The sequence below is a fragment of the Trichosurus vulpecula genome, chromosome 1 (assembly GCF_011100635.1).
Source record: "Trichosurus vulpecula isolate mTriVul1 chromosome 1, mTriVul1.pri, whole genome shotgun sequence".
In the NCBI taxonomy this organism is placed as follows: domain Eukaryota; kingdom Metazoa; phylum Chordata; class Mammalia; order Diprotodontia; family Phalangeridae; genus Trichosurus; species Trichosurus vulpecula.
Genome location: NC_050573.1, coordinates 36,858,419 through 36,885,717, shown reverse-complemented (window position 1 = coordinate 36,885,717; position 27,299 = coordinate 36,858,419). Strand labels below are relative to the sequence as shown.

The 27,299-nt window shown below is 42.3% G+C and overlaps 1 protein-coding gene across 1 annotated transcript; it reads left to right on the top strand.

Annotated features, from left to right (window-relative positions):
• The first annotated feature begins 247 nt into the window (after positions 1 to 247).
• Positions 248 to 25,429, top strand: ZCCHC8 (zinc finger CCHC-type containing 8). The gene is made up of 14 exons (XM_036741410.1): positions 248 to 547; positions 7,742 to 7,784; positions 9,322 to 9,396; positions 9,800 to 9,905; positions 11,662 to 11,739; positions 13,244 to 13,347; positions 13,476 to 13,541; positions 14,306 to 14,366; positions 14,780 to 14,922; positions 15,099 to 15,241; positions 18,099 to 18,217; positions 19,276 to 19,362; positions 21,083 to 21,203; positions 23,987 to 25,429. Exons 1-14 carry the CDS (start codon positions 301 to 303, stop codon positions 24,778 to 24,780), a joined length of 2,187 nt encoding a protein of 728 aa, XP_036597305.1. The 5' UTR covers positions 248 to 300; the 3' UTR covers positions 24,781 to 25,429.
• Positions 25,430 to 27,299: the final 1,870 nt, after the last annotated feature.

Below are 27,299 nucleotides of genomic sequence, written 5' to 3'. Positions count from 1 at the left end.
CAGCCCCCGGACTCCGGGATTTCCGAGCCCCTAGAACCAATCCCGGTATGCAATGCGAACAATGGGCGCCCAGATTCCTTCCCACCCCACCCGGTCCCCCTGCATTGTGTTAAACCACAACTCCCGGCATGCCTGCCACCCGAACGGTCTCCGCTCTCGCATTCAGCAGACTATTGCCTTCTGGGAGTTGTAGTCCGCTCGGCTAGCTTAGACTGGTCGTCTCGAAGCTGGCCGTTCCGGGAAACCGTCCGCTCTTCCCCGAAGCCCCGCCCCTTCTCCCGTCTCTCCTAGAGCGCCAAGATGGCGGCCGAGGTGGACTTTGGCGACCGGGAGCTGTTCGAGGCTTTCGGCGGGGACGACGAGGCCCCCGGGGAGCCCGTTCACATCCGATTCGGGGCGGAGGAGAGCACGGCGCAGATGGCTGTGGACGAGGGGGAGGAGGACGAGACGCAGCAAGCGGAGGCGGCGACGAACGGCGTCGAGGACGAAGAGCTGCGCGAGCGGCTGCGGCAGTCCGAGGAGATCATCGAGCAGCTCCGCGCCGAGAATATCCTTCCGTCCGGTCGTCCGTCCAGCCGGGCGGCCGGGCCCGGAATCGCGGCCCCGCGGGGGGCCGGGGAGGGCTGGGGTACCCGGTGACGTCAGGCCCGCTTGCCCTTCCCGCCCGGGCGTCGGGGCTGGAGCCGGAGGGGCCGCGCGAGGGAGGTGCCCGGGGACGCCCCCGCGGGGTGTCCGCTCTCGCGCCTGCAAACCTTGATTAGGCGCCTGCTGAGGTGCGCGCCCCGGACGCCCCTCCGGCAGCTTAAGTTGTGCCTGCAGGGGAGACCACGTGAACGCGGATGAGCGATCGGTTTATCAGCATGCCTTTATTAAACTCCTGCTGGGTGCCTGACACTGGGGGTGCCCCTCCTGCTCCCCAGCTGCTCAAGTTGTGCCCGGAGGGGAGACCACGGGTAAGCAGATGAGAGCGCCTTCTGGGTGCCCTTCCTGCCCTGCAGCTGCTCTAGGCGTTCTTAGGGAGAGAAAATGAGTTAGCTGACAAGTATCAGTTAATCTTTTGGCAATTTATTTAGTGCCTACATTGGGACCCTGAGATGCTTCCCCCCACCCGCTCTGGCCCTCTAGCTGATTGAAAGGGTGGGAAGGAGAGAAAGAGAAAGTAAACCAATTGAGTGCCCCGTAATCAGGCATTTATTAAACGCTCTTGATTATTTCCAAATTGTCCCATCTGTAGCTTTTTCCTCCATAGCTGTTTGCATGTTATCTTCTGGGGAGCCTCTCCTCCCCCCAGTTCGATTGAGCTTTTCAAGGGTGAGGACTGTCTTTTGCTTTTCTTTCTATCTCCGAGTCTCCGAGATTAGCCCGGTGCCTAGCACGTAATAAATGTTTATTGACTGAATTTCGATGTCCTTGCCCGCCAGGAACCTTTTTTTTGGGGGGGGGGGGGAAGGGAGAAGCAAGAGGGAGAAAACATTTAAGCCGATGAATATTAGCTAATCAGCAAGCAATGATTAAGCCCGGCTGTGTGCCAGGCTCTAGGATACAGAGATGTATCAACCTTTCCCTTCCTGTTCTACTGATGGGGAGACCATCTGTAGGTACGAAGATGAGTAGATAATCAGTTATAAAGCATTTATTAAATCCTGGGGATATAAAGACCAGAATAGTCCCTGCCTTGCTGGAGCTTAATGTACTACTGGGGGATGGAAAAGGAGGGAAAAAAAGTGTATTGAGATGAGTAAATAACGCTCCTGGTTATCCCATGAACAAGTCATTCCCATCTCTTCAGGCATTTTCTCAGGCTGTTCCCCGTATTGGAATGCTCTTCCTCCTCATCTCTGCCTCCCTGGATTCCTTTAAGTCCCAACTAATGTAGCATCTCCTACAGGAAGCCTTTTCCAACTCTTCCTCTTAATTCTAGTGCCTTCTTTCTGATTATTTCCTATTTATCTTGTGTGTAGCTTGATTTGCATATATTTGTTTGCATGTTGTCTTCCCGTTAGACTATGAGCTTCCTTGAGGGCAGGGATGCCTTTTACCTTTCTTTGTAACTCCAGTGCTTAGCACAGTGACTGGCACGAAGTAGGTGCTTAACAAATGTTCTTTGATTTAGTCAGTTAGCAAACATTTAAGTGCCTGCTCTGTGCCAGACATTGAGGATGCACAGACTGAAAAGAAACACCAGATACACAAAAATGTAGATGCTAAAAACATATATGTTATTTGTATGGTGGTGTTTGCATATTGTCTCCTACCCCGTTAGACTGTCAAGTTATTTGTGTGGGGTCACATAGTGGTTTTTCTCCCAGACTGTAAGGTGCAGGAGGGTGGCACTGTGTCTGGTAGAATCCAAGCGAAAACAAAGATGCTTTGGGGGATTTTTGGTTTTGTATCCCCAATGACTGGTGCGTGAGAGGCACCACAGTGCTCTGAACACACCAAGGTACGTTTCTTTTCTACTTGACTAGAAGCTTAATGAGGGACAGCTAAGAGTCTATGTAAATAACATATTTTCTCTTGTAGTTTGCTCGAAAGTAATCAATTCGGTTCTGCATATGTATGTGTATTTAGTGCCTTCTATGTCAAGGACTGTAAATACCAAACAGTATTTTATATTTGATCCTGTAAGTAATAGGGAACCACAGGAATTTATTAAATAGGTGGAGATCACATGGTTAGGTGCTTTAGGAAAGTAGGAAGTAGGGAAAAAGTAGGGAGTAGCTTTGGCAGCTTAGTGGGAGGATGGGTTGGAGTGGAGAGAGACTTGAGGCCCAGAGACCAGTTAGAAGGGTTTTTGTTCTAATGCAAGTATGAAGTGATAAGTGTATAAACTAGACTGGTGGCTTTATGAGTGTAGAGAAGGGACATGAACAAAAAATGTGAGTAGAAATGGGATTTGGACATGGATTGGATACCTGAGAAGAGTGAGAATGAGTCACCGAGGTAACTAGGAGGATGTGGTTGCCGTGGACTGTAGATAAGGGTGGAAAAGATAATGAGTTCTGTTTTGGATACATTGTGTTTTGGATTTTTACAGCCAAAAGGCTAGTTGGTGGTGTGGAATTGGAGCCTAAAACAAGAAACATAGGCTTTGGAAATCATGTTCATAGAGATGATAATTAAACCCATGGGAGCTCATGAGATCACCAAGGACAAGAGTATAGAAGGGGACTGGGACCAGAACAGAGTCTGCTGGGACACCTATTGTTGCTAGGGGTGACCTGAATGAAATTCCAGCAAACAGGCCTAAGAAGGAGCAGTCAGATAGGCAGGAGGAGAAGCAGGAGAGAGCAGAGAGGACAGTACCCAGGAGAAGGGGGATGATCAGCCATGTCTGAGGCTGCAAATAGGTCAGGAAGGATGAGGACTGAGAACAGGCCATTGAATTGGGCAGTTAGCTCCCTGTTGAATGAATGGTAAGGCAGGAAGCCAGATTGCAGAAGGTCTAAAATGGAGAGGAGAGAAGATGGAAGCCTCAGGTTTAACTATAAAGAGGAGGAGAGGTATGGGATGATGGACAGATCAAGGGAGGGATTTTTTTAAGGTTGAGGGAGATATGAGTGTGTCTGTTAGTCCTGGAAGCATCTGGTGGAAAGGGAAAGATAGAAAAGTAGAGAGTGTAGGAAGGATAACAGGGCAATCCCCTGGAGAAGATGGGAATGGGTGACATCAAGGCTGAGCGTAGAAGGGTTTGCCTTGGCAAGGAGAAGGGCCACCTCTTCATGTGAGACAGCAAAGAAATATGTCTGAATGATATGAAATGGGGGAGAAGGGAGTTTTTCCAGTCAAGTGTGACATAAGGTCCTCATCTGAGAGCGGAGGGGAAAGGGGGTACTGGGGAGGCTTGCAGAGAGGTGAGCAAGGTTGCAACAGCCTCTGGGATAGCAGATCCAATAGGGAAATGTAAGACAGCCTTGCTGTGGTGAGGGCCCAGGTGAAGGTATGTAACAGATTTATAGTGGACCCAATAGTATGTGATCAGAAGTGAAGGTGGACTGTGGGTGAGAGTGACCCCAGGCTACAGAAATGTGAAAGGTTGGGAGGGCAAGGAGTGGGCTGTTGGCATTTATTAAGCTCCTACTAGGGGCTAGGCAACTGGATGGGAAGGGTCTTCAGAGTTACCACTGACTTCCTCCTTTTTTGCAGCATTAGACACTTGATAAATCAGTGACGAATAAAACATTTTTAAAATATTTACTATGTCAATGGCACTGTACTAGGCTCTGGGGATACTAATGCCAGCCAGCAAGATGTCATCTCTGCCCTTAATTTCTGATTGAGAAAGATATAAAAGGAGGCTGGAAAGCAGGCAGGGGAAGTTAGTGTAGTGGACTTGGAAATGGCCAGGAAAATTACAGGAGGAAAAACTAATTTATCAGAGCCCTTAGTCCCAGAGGACAGTGAAAGCGATGAAGGAAAATGACCAGAGTATAAGTGATGTGGTCTGGCCAAGGCATGGTGACCTCCTGCCTAATCACTGCATCAGCGTGGGCTAATGACCTGTGATCTGAGCAGAGGTCACCTGTTATCTCTGCAGTCCTAGAGCTCACTGGGTGTCTGCTGTTCCCACTAAGTTTGCCACTGATGGGAGTAGAGACCTAAGGAGGGAGGAAACTGCCCAGGTTGGAAGCAGCAGGCTAAGTTCCCACTGCAGTCAGAATGAGATCAAGCCCTTCCTTATGCAGCCCCTGGCAAGGTAGGAAGTCCCCGTCTAAAAACCCAAACTCCCCTCCCACCCTCTTCAGTCTTGTTACTTGACCTTCCCTGTCTGGGGCGTGCCCCTCCTCCTTCCACCTCTAAGAATCCCTGAGGTCCTTTGAGGCTGCACTCAAGCTCCTCTCCCCTGAAGGATTTTGGATCCTTCCTAGCTGCTGAACCGACTTTGTGTTCACTTTGTATACATTTTATATCTACTTCCATGGATACCTTGTTTCCCTCTGTAGCTTGTCATTTCCTTTTTGTCTGTTTCCCTGCTGCACTTGTGTCTTGCGCTTAATCAGCCCTTGTTGTTGATGCAGTATGGAGCCAAGCTGATGGTGATTTAGCAAACTTTAGCTCACCTGATGCTGAGTGCTCACTGGGCCAGAAAACAGAAAGATGACTGGCCTCGTGCTCTCTGAGAGCATGTGACTTGTGCACAGGCTTAGATAGGTTATAATGATGAGGTTTGGGGTTGAGGGGTTCTCGAGACCCCAAAATACGAACATGCCAAGTCCTGCTGAATAAATTTGACTCTAGCTTTCTCAGCCAAGGATAAAGACAAAGTTTATTAAGGGTTTGTCATGTTGGGTTGTCTTAAGAAATCTCACCCTTTGTGACACCTGTTTTCACAAGTGGGCCAGATCCAATCTCCTAAGCTAGATAGAATCTGGGTACCTTCTTGGAGGCAAGATGGGACTTATGTACAAAAAGATTGTAGGAGGGATCTAGGGTGGTCCTGGGGTGATGGGAGGAGGGGTTTAGGGAGGGTCTGGAAGAGGAGTCTAAGGAGGACCTTGATGGGGCTGGGATGAGGTCAGACTCCAGGAACCAAGAGAATGGGAAAGGGTGGGAAGTAGCTGAAGGCTACCTGGAGATGACAGATAATAAGAGAGCTAGGGTAACAGAGCTAGGTGTAGATATTTTGATCAGGATCTAGGGTGGGAAACAGCCAGTAGGCTGTCCAGTTGTAGCCAGACAATGGAAGGCTAGGCTAGGCTATTTGGGCCTGAAAAGCCAGGTCAAGTGGGAAGATTCAGGGTGGGGCTCAAGGGGGTTCCCACAGTCTAAACCCCATCAATAAGGTCAAGTGTAATAGATTGAAGGGAGAGATCCAAGGTACTCTAGGAAAATTCAGGAGGAATAGAACATTCTTTTTCATGAATGACTTGGCCCCTGGACTTGAGCCAGGAAGGGAGAGTGAAATCATGACAGGCAGAGATGAAGGACAGTCCAATTTGGGTCTGCTTCATTTAAGGGATAGCCTCAAAAATACACTTTAAAAACATTTTACACCGAAAAGGCAGGTAAGTTAAAGGCGTGTCCAGGCAGACACTGAGCCGCTGGAAGGATGGCATCTCAGGAAGGAAAGGGCAGGGAGTTGGATTTTGAAGGGAGGGAAGGACTTCAAGAGACCTCCATTTGCTCTGCAGTCTTCATTGATGATCCATTTTCTTTTTCACTTTTTTTCTTTTCTAACAAGTTGTGAGAGTTATGTGACCTGGAAGAAAGCTCTTTATCTCTGTCCATTTAAACTCAGATCATTCTTGGCTTAAGAGGACTCACTGTGAAGTATCTCTCCTTTTAGCAGAGCAGTGGTGCTCTATGGGTCCTGAATGAGGTATGCGTCATCACATCTGTACGGTGTGTTGGTTTGTTTTGCTTTTTACAAGGAAGGGTTCTTAGGAGCAGAAGCTCATTGGTAAGTGACAGTGATGTAAAAAAGGAAAAGCATCAATAAGACTTGTTTTTAAAAGAAATAATGCAGAATGAAACATTCTTGCCTTCCACTTTTCAGCTAAGTCCTTATTAAATGTTTATTGAAAGGGGATCGTGGTCTCGAGTAGAGATAATTTTTAAGGAGTTCTTCCTATTTGGAGAAGATTTCCTGGCTCATGACAGTGCATCTCCTGATTTTTAGAAGTGCTGAAGTGAATGGAATTTTCCTCTAGTATTTCTTATTCCTCTAATGGTAGCTATGTCTTCCTGATCTGTGTTGTCGTTCTTTTATGGCCCTTGTAGGGTGTGCTTTTTAAAGTGATTGATCTTGACAATCCTTTCAGACTATTTGAACCCCAGTAATATCAAAAGCATCCAAACTGCTTTTGCTTTATTCTAAAAATGCCCCTTTCTGAGTCAGTAACTTCAAAGACCAGACAATATTGACAAGGGGTATCTTTCCTGTTGGTGATGGGATGTCTGCAGCCAGAACTGTGGGATTTCTCTTACCTTGATATTCTAGAGACATTTGCATCTTGGGATCATAAACTCTAAGTGACCCCACCTTGTCAAGTGTCTTGTTTACCTGAGAACTTCCTTTCTTTGATATGGAGACCATAAACTGCAGTTGGAATTGTTACTTAAACCTCGTCTTTCTTCTTCAGGTCAATCAGAAGATTGCTTCTGATTCCATGATCGTGTATCTGCTAGCTTCAAGGGAATAAACTGTATGAATTTATATATCACCTAGCCTGTTTGCCTTCTTTAACCAAACTTCCAGGTCGACAATCTGGACTTGGTTTCTATTGAAAATAACCAGAACACTCATATAGCAAATGACCAAGCCCATATGTGTGTGCTTTGGTTCATCCCATCTTCACCTCTGTGTCATTTGGTTCTATCTGATTATAGGTGTGACTTGGAATATAGGTTGGAGGGAATACATGTCTCTTATCGGTTCTGTCCGAGAATTCATTGGAGGGCATTATGTCCAGGAGTGGCTCAGCAAATTGTTACAGATGAAGGGTTTTTTTGGTTTACAAAATTCTTAGAGTGCTTAGGCCTTGCCATCCCCACCCTGTCAGCACACAGATTTTGATCCCTGCTGATAGATGGTACGCTCCTTAAGGGCAAGGACTAGCATTTTTCATCTTTCACCCCAGTGCTTAAATGAAGTTGCTGACTTGCTCATAGAAAGTGCATACAGTTGGGGGGGGGAGGGGAGAAGTGCCTGCTGTGTGTCTGCGACAGCATCAAATACTCTGGTCTTGCTAGTCCTGCAAATTGTAAAGATTTGATTTGTTTTCCTTAACAAATAATTAACATCAAGAACTGAAAAGGAAACTCAGCGTTCTGTCTCGACCAAGGTATGAAATCATGGAATAAACCTTAGTTTAACACGTTAACAAGCATGACTTCATAGAAATGATGGTTATTTTTCTAATTTTTTGCCTTTGTTTTTCCAAACTTCCTAGAATTTTAGAAAAATCAGTACAGTCAGTCTGAATTGGCCAGATTTTCTGATTCTTTTACCTTTACCTATATTTTTATTGATCTAGTGTAAGTGACTTTGCAAAACATTTGTGAAATCATATCAAGAACAATTTGAGTAGAACAAACAAGTTGTCGTGCAGCTTGTTGAGCAAAAATTTTTACGTAAGCTTCGTATCTCACCAATTCTCAGTATTCAGTAAGTGCCTAATAAATCTTTGTTGAATGAAGTAGTCCACTATTTGGATAATTTTAATTTACTTAAAATATGTGCCCACCCCTTCTGAAAGGAGTTCAAAGGCACACAGATGTAAACAGCTTAGGATAGAGGGAGCATTGTGTAATGGAAAATAAAGAAGCAGACTTGGGCAAATCAATTTAGCTTTGGGCCTCCGTTTCCTCATTTGTAAAAGAGGCTAATGTGCATGCTACCTGCCCGCAAAGATTGGTGAAGGTTTTTGCATTTCTGCCCTTGAATCTGGAGTCTAAAAGACTCACAGCTGTACAGCCTTCTTAATGAAATCTTACGACACTTAAAAGAAGCATTTGATTTGACTCTGATGTGGAAGGTCTGATTATATACAGTGATTGGTATAAATAGATTTTTCTTTACATCTATTGTATAGTTATTTTAGGAGACTAATGGCATAATTATAATAGGAATGCTAGATCTTAAACATTTTTATCCTTCACGAGAAGTTTAAAACATCACTTTTTTGTAATTCAAAAATAATCCAAGTTACGAGGGAGAGTGCTTGTTCCAGGTTGATGTATAAGAATGTTCTGCCTGATTTCCTTTCCTTCAACTCTACCCCATTCCCAAGATAGGACATATTTACTGACTGACAGTGATAAAGGATTTTGCTAGGTTTACATTCCTACTAAGGAAACTACTAAGTCTATAAGCAAATAAACCATTAAATTGGGAGATGAAAAGTTGATAGAATTTAATTTGTTGATTGTTGTCTTGCCAGTTGGTCAGAAGGTAATTAAAACAATCACTGTCTTGAGTAGTATGGTTAACTCCCATGAAACATCTTTTTCAAAGAGATAATGTGAAGTTATTTTCTGTGTTTTAAGCCAATTTTAGAATATCCTGTGGCTCAGTTTTTTTCCCAGTGTAATGTACCTCTTTATTTTATATTGGAATTCAGTGGAAAAATTAGATTCACTTTACAGCTAAATTTTCTAGCAGCTATTTGTTTTAATCAAGGATACCTATATGTAGAGGGCATGTACTTGCTAGATTTGGGCAAAGGGTAGGTTGTTATTTCTTTAGGTTTATGGAGCTTGTTTGTATAAAATGAGGCCTTGGGAGCTATAGTTTTAAACTGTCACTAATTATATACATACATTGTTGATAAATGGCCCTGTAGTATTGACTATAAAAGTATGTTCTAATTTTTCTTTTAGTGGGATTTTGGTGAACAATTCTAAATTAGATGGACCCTTGCTACAAATTTTATTTATGAACAATGTTATTTCCAAGTAAGTAACTTTTAAAAACATAACAAGTTCATATGTTCATTAAAACTATTAGTTTGGCTTTTGTGAATGTGCTGCTTTCATGATAAAGTATTTCTATCATCACTGAAAATACTCTGAGTGGGAAATTACTTAGGTTAAATTGTATGTTTTCTCCTTTGACTCAGTTTTTTCCTCTTTGTGAAATAATTTGTAAAAACTATCTAAAAGTGGGACTATCTTGAACAAAAATCGTTGCCAATTCTTTAAGCCATTAGTAATTTTGTAAATTTTCCAGATTTATATGTAGCTTTATGAAGATCAGTTACTTGGTAAACCTTTTTTTAAAAGTGTGCGGAATATTATATTTTTATTAAATGTTTAATCCTTGGGATATTGTTTTTATGTAGTTTCTCATCTTCTACAGGCAGTATCATCAAGAAATCGAGGAATTTGTTTCTAATTTAGTAAAACGATATGAGGAACAAAAGAAAGTTGATATTGAGAGGACTGCCTTTAATGTGCTGCCCCAGGTATGTCCTGTGTCAGAAGCTCTAAATAGTGTGTTCTGGTGATTCCTAATCCAGCATCATTTGTATCATCCTTTGCTGTCCCTTCATCAGAGAGATCTACCCATTCAGCATCCAACTTTTTATCAGACTCTCAGTTTACAGATTAGGAAAATGCAACCTAGAAGGAGGAAAGAGAGTCCAAGATCAGGGAGCTAGAAGGGGGACGGGGAACCTAGAAAGGAAAGAGAGCATCCAAGATCAAGGTCCCAGAAGTGGAAAAGATTCTCCAAGGTCAGAGACCTAGAAGGGGGAAAGAACATCCAGGATCAGGGACCTAGAAGGGGGAAAGAGCATCCAGGATCAGGGACCTAGAAGGGGGAAAGAGCATCTAAGATCAAGGGCTTCTAATTTCCAAACTATTGCTTTTTTTCCCCCTCTATAACAGGGCCATCTAAGTGTGGGCAAGGTTGTATAAATTTAGCTAGTTGGTATCAGTTACAATTGTATAAATAGTGGAAAGATGACTGGATTTGAAATTGAAAAGTTAATAGAATTTAACTTGGATTTCAGTTCTTGTCTCTGTTACTCTCTATGTGATGTTCAGTTGTTGGATCTTCCCTCTCTGTTCTCAGTTTCTCCATCTCAGTATTGGTATCTCTAAGGCCTCTTCCACCTCTAAATTCTTTCTTCCTATAATTGACCCTAAACTGCCTAGTGTGACATCTGGCCACAGTAGTATCTTTGGATCAGGTAATAAATATAGCTTAGACTGGACAGCTTAGAAAACCTTTTCCAACTCTAATTCTGTGATCCACTCAGCTGATATTTTGACAACTAAAGGTTATACAACAGCTCTCATTCCTCCCTTACCTCCATTTCAAAAAAAAATGTATACAGCACACACTTTAACTAGCTCTTCAGTCATCCCCTAGTTTATTTTCACAGTCACCTAAGGCCATGTGACTGAATTAGAGGACCCTCTGCTACTGCTGCTGTGGCTTCTGAAGCCCAGAATTAAGATTTTTTTAATCTCTTGCCTGTTAAGATAGGGCCACAGCACAGTGCTAGCTACCTTTTTATTTAAAAAGAATTGCGAGTAGCACTTAATATACTGCACACATAAAGTAATCTGATAAAATTTCCTTTTGTGAATGAGAGCTGTTGTTAAATGTGAAGATCAAAATGGTTCCAGTTTAAATTGTGCATTTAGCAGTTTAGCTATTTATCTCCTACCATAGTGCTTTAGGACACATCAAAGGATATGCTTAACACCGCAGCAGTAATCACTTAATGTTTATTGAGTCAGAAAGCAGTTTGTAATTTGCAGTGACTCAGGGTCATTGTGAAAACCAGTTACAGTACTGTTGGGGTAAAAATTATAGTTGTTGTAGTTTTCTTGTCTGATCTGTGGTAAATGTGTTCTACTTGTTTGAACTTTTAGACTCAGACTCAATCTGATCCATCCAAATCAGTCTCCAAATTACCACCCGTTAAATGAGGATTCAGATATCTTATTGTTTCATTAAAGACTGTTGCGCTTTATTTTCCTGCTGTTTTCCTATTACCCACACAATCTGTCCTTCCGCATCAACATTCCTATCTATGGAAATGGATATATAGCATGTCAGAATATGATTATACAAATTGAGTTGTGCCCAGTGGTATGTTTTGAATATGTAATGTAAGGAATTGTCTTCTAACACTTGCATCTTAGAATTTGGTACTCGTTAAAATCAGGCACCTTATTGTGAAGTTTGTTTTTTTCTCTCTGTATTAGCCTTCCAGTATTGTTTTGGAAGAGGACCATAAAGTGAAGAAATCAAAAGCAGTAAAAAAGATTAAGGAAGCTTTTAGTGTAAGTTATTTTAGGTTTTTTATATTTTATTTTATTTTTCTGCAAATAATGTTTTTCTATTAGTCACATGGAATTTAATATAATAATATTCTTGATAGTTATGTGACTTAGACTTCATAAAATGATTTTAAAAGTGTCTTGATATTTTCCAAAGTATAAAATCTTTTGAAAAGGAGCCATCCTAAATGCCTAATTAATTTTGTACAACTACTAAACTATATCCTTTAGGTAAGGGAGCTACTGATTACACTAGATTTTACTGTTGTATGGGCATCATTTAGACCCACAGGACTTCTTAAACTTTTCCACTCACAACCCCTTCAGCACTACCCCTTACAGGGTCCCGACCCACTGTTTAAGAAGCCCTGAGAGGACTCAGCCCTTTTTTGGTTAGGTTAATGACATGATAAATACATATTTCAGTTTGCTGTTTGAAATTGCAGGTGACATGAAACTGAGTAAATTGATGCAATCGAGATTTAGAAAGAGCTTGACAGACCAGAATGTCAGGCTAGATGCGATTGCCGAGTTCAGGTTGTTAAAAGTTAACTACCAGTATAGACATAGGCAAGAGGGGTATTAAGAACAGTTCATATACAAAGACCTGTTGACTTTACTTGGTTGGAAACTACATCAGAGCTCACTTTGTCCAGATGTGACATGATCACTTAAGAAAACCAATGAGAGATCATAGGAGGTTATGTTTCCATTGTACTCTGCCCTGTTCAGACTGCAGTTGGACTATTTTATTCATTTCCTTGTGCCAAGTTTTAAGAATGACATTAACCAACTGGAGCGGCGTCTAGAGGCATACAACCAAGGGGGCAGTGGGCATGGGAATCCTGATGTACTGTGGAAATAATTGGAGTTGTTTGTTTTGGAGAAGACTTGGTGTTGAGACCTGGGGAGGGATAGTAGCAGTCTTCAAATATTTGAAAGACTTTTGTGTTCTAAGGTATAGACTGTATGGCTCATGAAGATAGAACTAGGACTTCAAGGGGAAGTTAAAGTGAGGCAGGATTCAGTCTCATAAGGAAAAAAATGTTATAATAATACTAACCATAAAAGGGCTGTCCAGAAGTAGAAAGGGATGTTTCATGAAGTGGTGGTGAGATCAGTGTCACTGGAAGTGTTCAAGAGAAGCTTGATGACTACCTGTGAGTGACCTCATCGGAGGGGAGGGATTCCTGCAATGATGGGAAATTATACCAGTCTGATTCTCTAAGATGATACTTCCCGTCCTGAGATTCCCTGATTCTACCTATGAATACCCATAAGAAGAACTCTGAAACAGCACCTTCCCAGAAGATGGAGAAATCTGGACATGAGCTTTTATTTACCTAGCAAGGTCTGGTTCACTAAATAGGACATGGACTCCTGGGCTGGTTAGAGAAAATAAAATGCTTTTTTAAAAGTTCAATTTAGTATTCCTATGTTGTTAATTCATCTATATACTTACTATTTCTACTTAAATAGCACTATTTTCTGACTTGTTTTTCCACAGGTTGTAGGAAGTGTCCTATATTTTACCAATTTTTGCCTTGATAAATTGGGGCAACCTCTACTAAACGAAAACCCTCAGCTTACTGAAGGATGGGAAATACCCAAGTATCCTACTCAGTGAAATAAAGGAAGGTTTATACAACTTGCATTACTTACTTCTGCTTTAAGTGCACCTTTGATTTAGGAATAAAAAATGTCACCGTATAACGATTCCTTAATAAAATCCACTAAAGGTACCAGCAAGTCTTCAGCCAGATTGTTTCTCTAGAAGGGCAAGAAATACAAGTAAAGGCAAAAAGGTTTGTGCTGAGAGCTGTTCTTAGTTTTTGTTGTATATTGAACCCACAAAATCCCTTAGCTTGAAAAGTATATATCGTACTTATCACTTGAGTTACTGGGTAACGAATGGCTGGTTGAGTCTTACTGAGGAAGCAGATGCTAGGGGGACCAAATGTGATGTGAATGCTACTCTCGATCCTTAATACACAGAGAGATCTGTTGATTGTTGGAATTGTTTCATACTTAATTACTTGGGAGAGAGGGCTTAAGGCTTTTTCTTATTATCTTACTACTTTAAACAATAGAAGCTATCTGCTCTTTGACTTCCTTTCTGTGTTGTTCAAACCGAATTTGGGAGAGAAGACCTTGTTATATTCTTCTCCTGGTCACTATTGCAGTGGTCTTCTCCAACCTTTCCAGAGCCTGAGATAGGAAGCAAAGAAAGAGCACTTGAATCCTCAGCCATTAGGCCATTGTAAAATGCTGCGCATGTTAACATTGATTTAATTACTTGTTTTTGAAGATTGGCATCACATTGGGTGACGTTGAGCAAGGCCCTTTGCCCTTTGGACCTATTTTCTTGAGATCTGTAACGTGAGACAGTTAGACTAGATAATTTCCAAGGGCTTTTCTAGCTCTAATATCTTACATTGTGCTCATTCTGGTAGGTTCGTTCTTGTTTCTGTGCTGCACAAAGACATTGTTGACAACACTGTACAACTGATTTTACTTTTTTGTTGTGTCATTTACATTATGACCCTCTCTTTCCTTTTTGAATTTATAGACCAAAGGCTCACTGTTTCAATTGTGGTTCTGAAGAACATCAAATGAAAGACTGTCCAATGGTAAATTTCCTTTGTATGACATCTCTTTGACTATCCAGTTTCTTGTATTTTCATTATTTTTGTAGAAGCTGAGGAGCACTCAATTACATTTCAAGAAGTCAGAGTTTCAGCTAGTATAATCTGTTTCAGTATCTGAGGTGTACTAAATGTGTAAGCATTGAAATTTTAAAATAGTCTTTAAGGAATTTGACAGTTTTGTGATAAACTTATACTACAATTACAAAAGAGCAAAATCACCTTCTCCCGTCTCTTCTCCCTCCTTTTTTTATTTTGTGCCTTAAAAATCTGCACAGTATTTTGTCCAGAGAAAACATTTATTTGCTAAAGCCAAGTCATTGTGATCATTGTTTTCCTGTAATTTCTATGTCTTTAAACCATACAACTTTATTCTTTTCAAATACATTCTATCATAGCCTCGAAATGCTGCTCGTATAAATGAGAAGAGGAAAGAGTTTATGGAAGCCTGCGGAGAGGCAAACAACCAGAATTACCAGCAGCGATACCATGCAGAGGAAGTTGAAGAAAGATTTGGAAGATTCAAACCAGGAATTATTAGGTATATCTAATTACTCACCTCTTTACAGAGAAGTTAATTCTTTTTCCTCACTGTATTATCTTCAGAATAATTGAAATGCTATACAAATTTTATCTATTACTCACTGAATTTATATATAAAAATGGAAAAAAAAACCCACTATGCCTTAAAACAATTTTCGTTCTCTTTTTTCATAGTGAGGAACTTCAGGATGCACTTGGGGTAACTGACAAGACCCTCCCACCATTCATATATCGCATGCGACAGTTGGGTTATCCACCAGGTTGGCTCAAAGAGGCTGAATTGGAGAATTCGGGACTTGCTCTCTATGATGGAAAAGGTAGAAATTTTTTAAGTTTGAAGAGTGTCACAGTCATGGTCTTTTAACACCTAAATAACCATGGGACCATTGGTGCAGGTTGGTGAGAAATCCTTGTGATTCACATACTGGCAAATGGCCTCATACTACAAGAACCAAGTAGAACCCAGAGCAATAATTTTAATGAAGCATGCAGTTGTATCAGGCTCTCTTCAGTGAACGTAGCTTGTGGCGACTTTAGTATCAGCCTGCTGCTAGCCAATAAACCAGATATCTACACAGACATATGTAGTCATACCTTCAGTTAGTTGCAGAGTGCTCATTTCTGTAGTGGTCCCATTATCACCCAAATTTTTCAGCATTGTTTATAAAATTAATCACCTTTCTGATGACTTTTTTTTAGAGGAGATGGTTACCTTTTTGTCAGTCAGTAAGCATTTATTAAGTGCCAGCTGTGTGCCATGCACCATGCCAGGCAGTGGGGATACTCCTGGTACAGACAGCATTAGCATGCCATTCAAGTAATGATGTATTGTTTGGGTAGTCTGCTTATGTAATCCTCTCTGCACTAATAAAATTAGATTATCTTCTCTAAAAAACTGTTTATTTGAAGGCCACAGCCTGCTTTTGTTGGCCTGAAGGCTTTGGAAGTCTGGGGAAGTCACTTACCTGTAGAAAGCCACAGTTGGTTTATTGACACAAAAGGAACATTGGACTGGATAGTTTCTAGGGTGTCTTTTCCGTTCCAAAACTTTATGATTAACTGGAATCACACTGTTCCTTTTCTTATTTGCCTGTGTATATGAGTTATCCAGGACAAATCATAGATTCTAGCCTTATAACAAGAATGACCATTTTCATAGCTTGGGAACATAGGCCATCTTCCATGACTTATGGATGAGGCCTGGCAAGGGGAGTGACCTTGCTTACAAGGGCAACCTAGTACACACAGCAGAGGGCTGGACTTCCGCTGCCTTCCCCTAGTGTGATCAGGGTCAATGGGGGCTCCCTCACAGCGAGCCTGGAAGGTAGGTAATCCAAATGCTAGATTTATCCCCATTTTACAGATGAGGAATTCAAGGTTCGGAGAGGGGCATCCTCTGTTAGAGCTTTGCTTCAAACCCATGCCTTCTGATGCTGACGGTGCTTAGGGCTCTTCTTCCTATGTTTAACTGCATTCCATTATCACTACCAATTTGGGGATTCTTTTCCCCTAGCAACATTTATCTATATTGACTGAGGGAATAGAAGAAAGATGTCACATTACATAAGTATGCAGAGGCCAAGCCCCTGGGTTCCCAGGGCTTCTTAGTAGTCTGGTTACCTGGGGCTCTTCCCAGGAGGAGGGAGGACTTCACTGCTTCGGTTAAAGTTCTGCCCATACTCCTCCAGGACAAGCAAGTGCTCCAATTTACTTGAGGAGATGGGGTTTCAGTAATGGACTCACACACCCTGTCTTTAAGTATTTGGAGGGTCCTGGAAGGAGAGGAGCTGTGCTTATTCTCTTTAGCCCTGGAGGGCAGAGCCAGGAGCTGGGCGGGGTGGGGGGGTAGCTGCCAAAAGGCCAGTTGAGGCTGGATGTCAGGGAGAACTTGCTGACTGAAGTGGCTCAGGCTGCCTGTGGCAGTAGTGTCCTTTCCTCTTCATTGAAAGTGTCTGAGCAGAGACCAGGTGACCACTCACCAGGCATCCTCAGATGGAGTCTGAAGTCCCTTCCAGCTCTTGAGACTGATGCTCAAAGATCTAGGGAAGAGAGTTGTGGCTTCATCCCAGATCAATGGTAGAAGCCACGGAATCCCAGCAGGGTCAGGCTGTTTTCTTTATTTTTTTGCTACATAGAACCAAGCAAATGAGCAAGAATTTGTGGCCCTGAGCTCTGTAAAAATCTTAAGTAATAGATTCAGGTATCCCAGCTGTAGAGAGGCAGTATTACTGATGACTGCTGTATGAGTCATCAGACCTTCCTTGGTGGCCATCTAGGCCATAGGGGAGAGAGGGAGAGAGCCTTGGAGTCAGGAAGGCCTGGGTTTGAGTCATGCATGCCTCTGATACCGTCTCTTTGGTCCTGGGCAAGTTACTAAACTACTGGAAACTTTTGAGATCGTCAGTTACATGAGTTGTTACATGGGAAGGGAGGGAGTTACCTAGCCTGAGTATGTATACTGAATTAGGAAAGGGCATCAGCACATTTAGAATTATTTCAGTGGATTGAAGTAAAAAAATTTCATTTAACTGGGGGAAAAAAATCTTTTAATGAAAGTACTTTATTCCCCAAACATTCTAGATAATTGGTTTTTAATGTATTTAGTAAATTTTAAATGTCTTTCAGGCATATATGGAACAACAGGATTCATGCCTATTAATAATAATACTTTTACCATCTCACGAGCCTCCAGAACCAAGCTTCCTGTTTCTTTTTAAGCTGGTTTTCCTCTGTAGGTGATCCTTTACTCTCTCGTGTTCTCTGCCTTATACATCAGTGTGAAATCTTTATAAGGAAAGCCAAGAAATAGGAAGTACTTCTCTTAGGCACTAGAAGATAGGAATCCCTAAGTCAATCCCTGCTGTGTTGTTCTTTTCACTGTTATCTCTGCCAACCTGGTGACAGAACTATTCTAGAACCGTTCTAGCCGTAACACAGGTGAGTCTCTTGGCTTCATCTACACAGTGGTGTCAATCAGCAGAGATCTGGAAATATCAGCAACTGTATTGCCATACGTGAAGGAGCCCGCTGAGTAGTTTGATCTAAGATTATGGTCAGAATAATTCTCAGAACAGTTTTGTTATCCTAAGGGCAGACACATTCTGTACCTATGCAGTGTGCGGATGACTGCGTTTGATGCTGTCTTCTAACCACACTTGGCATGGTTTCTAATAGATGCGACTGACGGTGAAACCGAAGCAGGAGAACTGCAGAACAAATGTGTCACTTACGATCTCTCTAAGTTGGTCAATTATCCTGGCTTTAATATATCTACTCCCAAAGGAATTTCAGATGTAAGTGTGTTTCTTCTTCTGTCCTGCACGACATTATTCTGTTTAAGTTTGATGTTAAAATTTTAGTTTAATGCCTTCATTAGTTTTGTGTAAAAAATAGTCCATTTTTCAAAGGCAGCACAGAACAGTTACTGATATATCTTAAATGTCTTAGAACATAGGCTGTATGTCAAAAAAAATTGAATTGGTGAGATGATGATAAATATGAAGTTGGTCTTAACAATACAAGAGGCAGCATGGGCCAGACAGTGGATGCGTGTCCTCAGTCATTGCCGCTGGGGAAGCTGCGGCTGGTGGATTGCTTGTAATGAGAATATGGAGCTGCAGTCAGGCTAAAGCCAGTCAGGTGTTTGCACTAATTTCCACCCAAGTATCATGATCTCCAGGGCTCGATGGGCCACCAGGCTATATTATCAAAGGAAGGGGGGAAATGGTCTGGTCAGAAAATGGAGCAGGTTAAAGCTTCTGTGCCAGTCAGTATTGGGATGGGGTCCCTGAGTGGCTAAAGAGGAAAGAAGCTAGAATGTCATTTCTCTTGAGACAGTAAGAAGACTACCCTCACCCAAACACAGGTGGCATATTTAGAGCAGTGGGAGGTAAGGTTGGGAAGGTAGCAAATTGTTGAAAAGCCAGAAGAGAGGAGTTTGAATTGGAAGCCAAAAGGAAAAGATCCATTTTTGAGCATGAGGAAAGCAATGTTTAAGGTACATTAGCCTGTTAGTAGTAATATGTGAGGTACATTGAAGGGAGGAGGTGCTGTAGCCAGACCATTTGGGAGGCTTTTGCAGGAATTCAGCAGTGAAAAGGAAGGCCTGGTTTTTCCTGTGTCCACAGACCTCTTTTTGCCAGAGGAGAATGTCAAGCATTTCCTGGCGAATAAGCACAGTACATCGGTGGGATTAATTCCATAAACACCATTGGTCTTCACTGCTCAGCCAGGGGAAATTGATACATGGGGAAGTCTGATAATTTGAGTCTTCTGTTTGCCTCCTAATGACGTGAAGTTAATCACCAGGACAGTGTTCACCAAATAAACATTTCTGTTTTTCATTATTCAGGACTGGAGGATATTTGGTTCTATACCAATGCAGGCATCTCAGCAAAAGGAGGTTTTTGCCAGTTACTTGTCTTCTAATTTCCAAGCAGTAAGTAGATTTGGTGTGTTGGATGTGTTTCCATTCTAGGTCTTTTCTGGGGCCCTCTGCTTTTCTCAGCCTGCCTTGAAGGAGTGGCTCCTGTGCTGGATGAGCAGGAGGGAGGCCATTTTACAGGTGTTCACTGGGGGGCTCTGACAGCCTCCCCCACCATAGAGCTTCCCATTCTCCTCAGGGTTAGATTGTCTTAGCCTTCTTCTTCAGAAGCAGCCAGTCACAGTGAAAGGAGAGAGTCTGTCTTCAATCCTGGCTCATTCTCGTGACTTTCTCTGAGCTGGCTTCTGTCTTCATAAAACATGGATTTGTGATACTAAGGTATGATCACAAGGTTGTAAATTTATAAACATTAAAGTGCCATAAAATGAGTTATTGGTTATCATTGAATATTTAGCTAGTGTTAGAAATCCTCCACTCATATCACACTCTGATGTCTTCTCCTTGTATGGAGGTGACCTGAGGGTGACTAAGACCTTGCCAGCAGAGTGCTGGCTCTCACAGGCCTAATGTGGGAGCCAGGGACAGGCTCTCTGTCTTTCACCAGTGCATCAGCTGCAGCTCATTTGAGAGATTGCTACCAAAGGCTGGCTTGGCAAGGGGCGTGGGGTATACAGAAAGACCATCTACTAAAACAAATAGTGCTTGCAACGAAATCCCAGCTCCCTGAAATTTAATTATTCAGATTCTGGAAACTTGTGGACTTTTCTTGTCATATCTGTAGAGCAGCCATTTTTTTCTTTTGGTTTATATGATATGTTCAAGAAGAAATAGTAGAAAAATCCACTTTAGCTAGAGCCTAGCCCTAGGCCATAGGTTCCCAAAGTGGGCAATATTGCCCCCTGGGGGGCACTGGAATGATGTGGGGGGTGCAGTAGTCACCTGAGATGCAATTGGGCAATAAACAAAATTAAGGGGGTGGTAGAAGCATAAGTAGAGAAGAAAAATTTTAAAAACCATTTGTACATATTTAATCTGTTGTGTAACAGAGTCAAAGTCGTAGTGATTACACTGTTTTCCAAATAAACGCTCAAAAGTTATAACCCATCATCGGTCAAGTCTGTCAACAGGTCTTAACAAGCACGTGTTGGCAGGCGAGCATGTTGCATGTTGTCAGGAAGTCCAGCATGCATCGGCAGGAATATGTGCATGTAATGACTTTACAATATGATATTATAAAGTTACATGATGCAATACTGCATCATCAAAATTTCAATGCAGGAAAAACTCTCAAACTTACAAATGATTAAATTTAAGATTTTTTTTTAAGATTTAAGATTATAATTATGTATCATATATTAAAATATTAAGATTAAATTTAAGATTAAGAAATTAAATTTTAAGATTTTTTAAAATGCATTATATGGTTGTTGGGTTTTTTTGTGTTTTTTGTTTTTTTTTTTAAATGATGCCAGTTTAAAAAAAAAATGTTAAAGGGTTAACAAAAGTAGATTTTCAGGGAGGCGCTGAGTAAATTTTTTTGGCTTTGGAAAGGGCATGGTAGGCCAAATAAGTTAGGTGATCTCTGGCCTAGACTCAGTAACCAGAACATAACGCTTCCAAGCATGTTCTTTTTTGTGCTAGCCTCATTCATTTACTGAATGTTGATGTTTATGTGACTGAGAAGTCAAGTCCAGCTTTTGTGAGCAAAAGGCTGGGGTTGGAGGGCTCGGTCGTGTCGCACTGTTCTAATAACTGGCTTCTGTCACCACTTCAGACAAGTCCCCAGTCTGGCAGTAAAAGGGCCTCGTCTCATTATAGTCCTTGTAGCCCAAAGAAGCAGAGAAGGGGGAGCAGCACAACGACGTCTTCAGCCACAGACATGGACCTCGACTCAGGTGAGTCTCATTTCATTTCAAAGCAGAAGGAGAAATGAAGCTTGATGGGGCTGGAGCCACAAAATGCCTCAGGAAATGTTAAACTGCAACACTGCCCACCTCCCAGCCCAGAGGGGGCCTAAGCACCTTAAGGTTCCCTACCCCAAAGAGGGTGTTGTCATTAACCAAAAAGATCTGTGTTGTTCTTCAGTGACCTGAGTGCCACGTGACGAAATGTGTGTGCAGTGTGTGTGTGTGTGTTGTATCAAAGCCAGTGATCAAAAAGTCTTTCTTTTTCCTTCTTTCCCTCCTCAACTTTTCAGGTTTGGGTTAAACTGGAGAGCTGCTAAGGTCCTTCCCAACTTATGATATTTTGTGATTCTGAGCAGTTCTTCTATTAATAGGTCACTATTATATGGTATCATGGGCAGATGGGAACATTGATTAATCTGTTGAGTGGTTTTAAAAACTTATTTATTGGTAGGGTTTGTTTTTATGTAATCTTCTAAATATAATGACTTCCTTCCCTCTATCCATTAAGCCCTTCCTTATAACAAAAATTTTAAGGTGAGGAGACAATTTAGCAAAACCATTGGTGATCTGGTTTTCAAAAGCCACCTCTCTCTCTCTCTCTCTCTCTCTCTCTCTCTCTCTCTCTCTCTCTCTCTCTCCCTCCCTTTCTGTCTCTGTCTCTTTTGTGCACGTGTGCACACACACACACAAACAATTTGTTGATTCTCTTAAGGAAAAAGAACCCAGTACTCTCATGAAGTGATTAAAATTCCTTCCCAGGTTTGTCAATGTAAAATGTCCAGTGAGTTTTCGATATTCTCCAGTGGCTCTGAGACCAGGGCTGCTGTGGTGGTGACTGGACCTCATAGGACTTGGTTGAAACTTTCAAAACCAAGAAGCAGTCATGGCTTTTCCAGACAGAGTCAATTTTTATTCATAAAGAACTTGGCAAACTTTGAAACCGCAGTTTTGAACCAGACACCATTATCATTGTCGTTAGCATGGGGTCCCCAAAGTGAAAGAGGACCATGAGTCCTGGCCCCTGGGTCTGCCCCTCACTCCCTTGGTCACCCTGGGACAGCCACGTCATTTTGGGCCTCAGTTTCCTCCATCTGTAAAATGAGGTGTGGAGACTAAATGACTTCTATAGTTTCTTCTGGCTTGAGGGTGATGATCCTTAGTGTTGTAATATGGAAGGTGCTGATGGCTGCAACAGCCCCTGAGCCTCTGCCAGAGGAGAGGCTCGCCTAACCTAGTGCTGGATACTCGTGTTCGATGATTTGAGACAGTGTTATGTTTAGCCTTTGTTTTTGAGATCAGGACTAAACCTAAAGATATGTGGTAAGTTGAATAAGGCAGTAACACAATTGCTCTATTCTTGTCCCCTTTTTAAAAATCAGTCACTAGCCACTAACCACGAATATGTAGTCAAGCAAAGCAGAGGAGCATGTGGACCAGGTCTCCTTCTGGACCACTGTCTCCTCTCTGCCCAAAAGGACTGACTCTGATTGGTCACCGCTTTGGGCAGAGTTTTCAGCTCTTTCTGAATTGTTGCCTTCACCTGATGATTGTGATTATCACCTAAATTACTCTTCTGCTTCTCTTCTTTTCACTCTACAACTGGTAACAACTCCCTGGACTTCTCTGCACCTCTCACCTTCATCTCATTCAGCCATTCCCCAGGTTATGGGGACAGATTTTATTTCTATTCTCTGCTGCTGTCAATATTTGTACACATGTGGGTCTTTTCCCTTGGTCATTGACCTAGCAGAAGTACTGTTTAGGAAGCAAATTCCCTAATTTAACGACAGTTCCACACATGGATTATTTCTTTTGGTGGCACCACTATCTTCCCAGCCACCCGAGCTCCAAACCTGCCATCTTTGACTCAACGTGTTTCTAGCCTGTGCCTAGAATCTTTGGATCCAATATCTTGACTATGCCCATTCCCACCACAATTCAAGCTCTCATTTACCCAGCTCCTTTACTTCTTAGCTTGCAGTCACCTCCTAAATGGTCTTTCTTCCTCCAGCCACGCATACCCCCCTCTAACCCATCCTGCACCACTAGCAGCAGAATGACGTTCCTGATGGACACCCCTGCCCTGCTCAAAATCCTCTGGTGACTCCCTGTTGCCTGTCCGATAAGGACCAGCCTAAGAAATTGAGAATTCATTGCTCTCTGCATTCTGGCTTCAGCCTGTCTTGTCAGTCTCCCTTCTTTTCCCCTTTTCCCCTTCTTTGTGGCAGTCTGACCTAAGTTCTCATTGATTCCACGACTCATCCCACCATGCCAAAATCACCTTCCACCTTTCGAAAGCCTTCCTGCTTGAAACCTTCCCTGATCTCCTGACCCTGTGCTCCTAAACTGTAAGTCCCTCCTTGGATGTCTCAGAATACTTTGTTTCTACGTCTCCTGTGCACTTATCACATAGTAATTTATATATGCATTGTGTGGGTGTGCGTGCATGCATGTATTTTCCCCTCTCTCAGTGCAATACATTAATCTCTGTTAAGTGCAAGGGCCCAGTCACAGACTTGGCTTGTTGTCAGAGCACAGAGTGGTCACCTTTTTTTGGCCACAGCTGTTTTCAGTGACTGAGCTGTGACGGGGTTACAGTCGGCACTAGCAGAGGGGAAGCCCAGCACTAGTGAAACCAGAGTCTTTGCGGGGTGTGCAGTTGGATCCCTGGAATGCCAATCCAGTTGTGATTGACTAATGAATATATCCCTAGATAGAGTTAAACATGTTAATCATAACTTCTGAAAGAGCGTCTTAATTTTATTTTTTAGATATGGAGATACCACATGGTTCTCATCCGGGTGAAGGATTTCAGTTTCAACCCCCATTGCCTCCTGGATCTCCCTTGATTAGAACTCCTCCTCCATTGCCCCAAGGGACTCCTCCTTGTACCCCACCCAGCTTTACACCTCCTCTCCCCAGGGGTACCCCTCCTCCCACTCCCAATGACTCAGCTCAGCCCAGGAGTGCAGCTCCATCCATGGATGAAGATACTTTGACCCTGGAAGAGCTCGAGGAGCAGCAGAGGCTGATCTGGGCTGCCCTGGAGCAAGCTGACAGTGCCAACAGTGACTCCGACCTCCCTGTCGACACACCTTTGACTGGAAATTCTGTTTCGTCGTCTCCCTGCCGGAATGAGCCAGAAACCCCTGCTACGGAAGGAAAAATGACTGAAAAGCAGACAGCAGCCGAACTTGGCATGTCAGACTCTTGTGTGCAGGTCTGTGACCCTGAGCACTCTAAACCAAGCCCTGACTCTGAGGAGGGGATGCTTTGTGAAGAGGTCAAGAAGGAGGAGGCTGCCCAGGCAGACTCTGAGGGAGGCCTGGACAATGGTGCCATTGACTTGGACTGTGAGGGCAGCAGGCGTGATCACCCCCAGGTGGTGGCCAACACGACAGCATCCACCAAGACAAGTAGCCCTATCCCAGACATGAGCAAGTTTGCGGCAGGAATAACCCCATTTGAATTTGAGAATATGGCTGAATCTACCGGCGTCTATCTCCGAATACGAAGTTTACTAAAGAACTCACCCCGGAACCAGCAAAAAAATAAAAAAACTTAAGAGCAGCAGCTTAGGGGTTAACCCGGGTGACACTGAACTTCATCCTCACTTTGTGTTCTCTGTTGCTTGGAGATGAACAACGTGGGCAATTCTTTGTTTTGTTCCTGTCCTCAGTGTTTAAAAAAGAGCTACCCAAAGCTGGATGGCAGCGTGAGCCACCGCTGGCCTAGCTTAGAGGCAGGGTTCCCTCTAAAAAGGGAAAGACTGGATTTGCTCATTGAGCTTTTCATTTTCTGAGATAAAAAAAAAATGGGAAGAAAAAAATGATGTCTGAGTTCATTTAATTGATAAGGTTTATACTGTTTTTTGACTTGTGAGTTTCAGGAGTGGTAGTTTTTAAATCTGTCCTTTGTACATTGTTTTCTCTTTCTACATTTTGCTAATTGTCCTTGTAGATAAATTTAACAATAATATAAATTTTTTAAAGCTCTGACCGTTTTAAATTTCTCATATTTCAATGTCGACAGTCAATTAAGAATCAGGAATTACTAGCTTTGGCACCATTTGGGGTATTTTTATATGTGATTTTCCTGGGTCAATTTTTAATATCACTTACTTTTTGTAACCTCATTCTTCATGTAAACTTGCTGCACAGATATGTTCATTCTTCTGTACAGAGGTTTAATAAATTAGTTTTCATATAAATATTCTTAAGCTTCTACCACACATAAGTGCTTCATGGCTATTGCAGTGCGGGCCAGATTTTGAAATGAATAAATATTCTGCTCTTTAGGTTACTTAGGTTCCTATACTCTGTGCTCACAAGAGAGTGTTCTTGTGTTACAGAAGCTGGCACAGGAAAGGAGCTTCGAGGTCGAGGGGTTCTCACAGTCCCTGTAGTGAAAGCAAGAGCCTTTTAATCAGCCAGTTAAAAAAAAAAAGGCTACACCTGACCCAGGGCAGTGTACAAAAAGGAGGGTTGTCCAGATTTGAACCACTTCTTTGGTTGAAATGTACAAATATAAACCAAAGGAAAATAGGATACTTTAAAAAGTGTGTATCCACCCTTGGTAAGTGAAATTGAAACTATGCTAAGTTTGTCATGCTCTGGGAAATGTCCTTGAATGTCCAAGACCATTTTTTGTTCTATAACCAGAAAGTCATGGATATCCTTTTTCCCTTGGGAAAAGTTCTGTAGAGCTGTATAATATCCTTCCATTTCCCAAAGGGCATGGGAATTGCTTAAGTCCTTGGGAAAGCTTGCATTAGGTCTTCATTAGTGTCATTTTGCTGCTATGCCAGCAGAGGGGGTAAAATTTACCATTCTTTTGAAGGATTCATTTTTTTTTTCTTCAATTACAAGTAAAAAAAATTTTTTTGAACATTCATTTTTAAAAACTTTCACCTTCAAATTCTCTCCCTGCTCTCCCCTTGAGAAGGCAGGCAATTTGATATATATTATGCATATGAAATCATGCAAAACCTATTTCTATATTAGTCATGTTGCAAAAGAAAACAGACCAAAAAACCCAAGAAAAAGTTAAAAAGTGTGCTTTGATCTGCATTCAGACATTGGCTCTTGCTCTGGAGGTACATATTTTTCATCCTAAGTCCTTCAGAATTGTCTTGGATCTTTGTATTGCTCAGAACAGCTAAGAAATTGACAGTCGATGATTGTACAACATTGCCGTTGGTGTATACAACATTCTGGTTCTGCTCACTTCACTCAGCATCAGTTCTTGTCAGTCTTCGCAGGTTTTTCTGGAACCATCCTGCTTGTCATTTCTTACAGCACAATAGTATTCCGCCACAATCATATACCACAGCTTTTTCAGCCATTCCCCAGTTGGTAGGCATCCGTTCTGAGGGATTCACTGTGAGGGTTACAAGAACCAAGTCTATTCTTCTATAAATATTAAAGCAAAATTCATTTTACTTGGGGGAAAGGAACTTGCACAAGGAAGGGCAAATTTAATGGCTTTTAGAGGAGGCTATATCCTCTACTCTTAGAGGTACAACTAGGTGGCACCATATTACACAGCACTGGCCCTGGAGTCAGAATGACATCTTCCTGAATTCATATCTGGCCTCAGACACTAGCTGTGTGACCCTGGGCAAGTCACTTAACCCTCTTTGCCTGAGTTTCCTCATCTGTAAAATGAACTGGAGAAGGAAATGGCAAACCACTCTAGTATCTTTGCCAAGAAAACCCCAAATGGGGTTACAGAGAGTCAGCCACAACTGAAATAACTAAACTACACACCTAAAGGTACCTAGCATAGTATCTGGGTTTCTGACTCTGTGCCAGGTGCTAAGGAATCCAAAGATAAAAATTTGGCTACATAAACCTGTATCCTTAATGAGAGGATACAACACATAAACTGAGTAGATGTAAAGCAAGCTGAGAAAAGAGCACCGAGAACTAAGGGGATCAGGAAGGCTTCCCGGAGGAGGGGACCCTAAGCTGAGCTTCATAGGAAGAAAAAGGTTCTAAAGGTGAAGGTGAGAAGGGGTGGTGGTACAGACATGGAGATCAGAACAAAGGAGATGGACCACTAGGTTTGGAGAAAAAGTGGGGC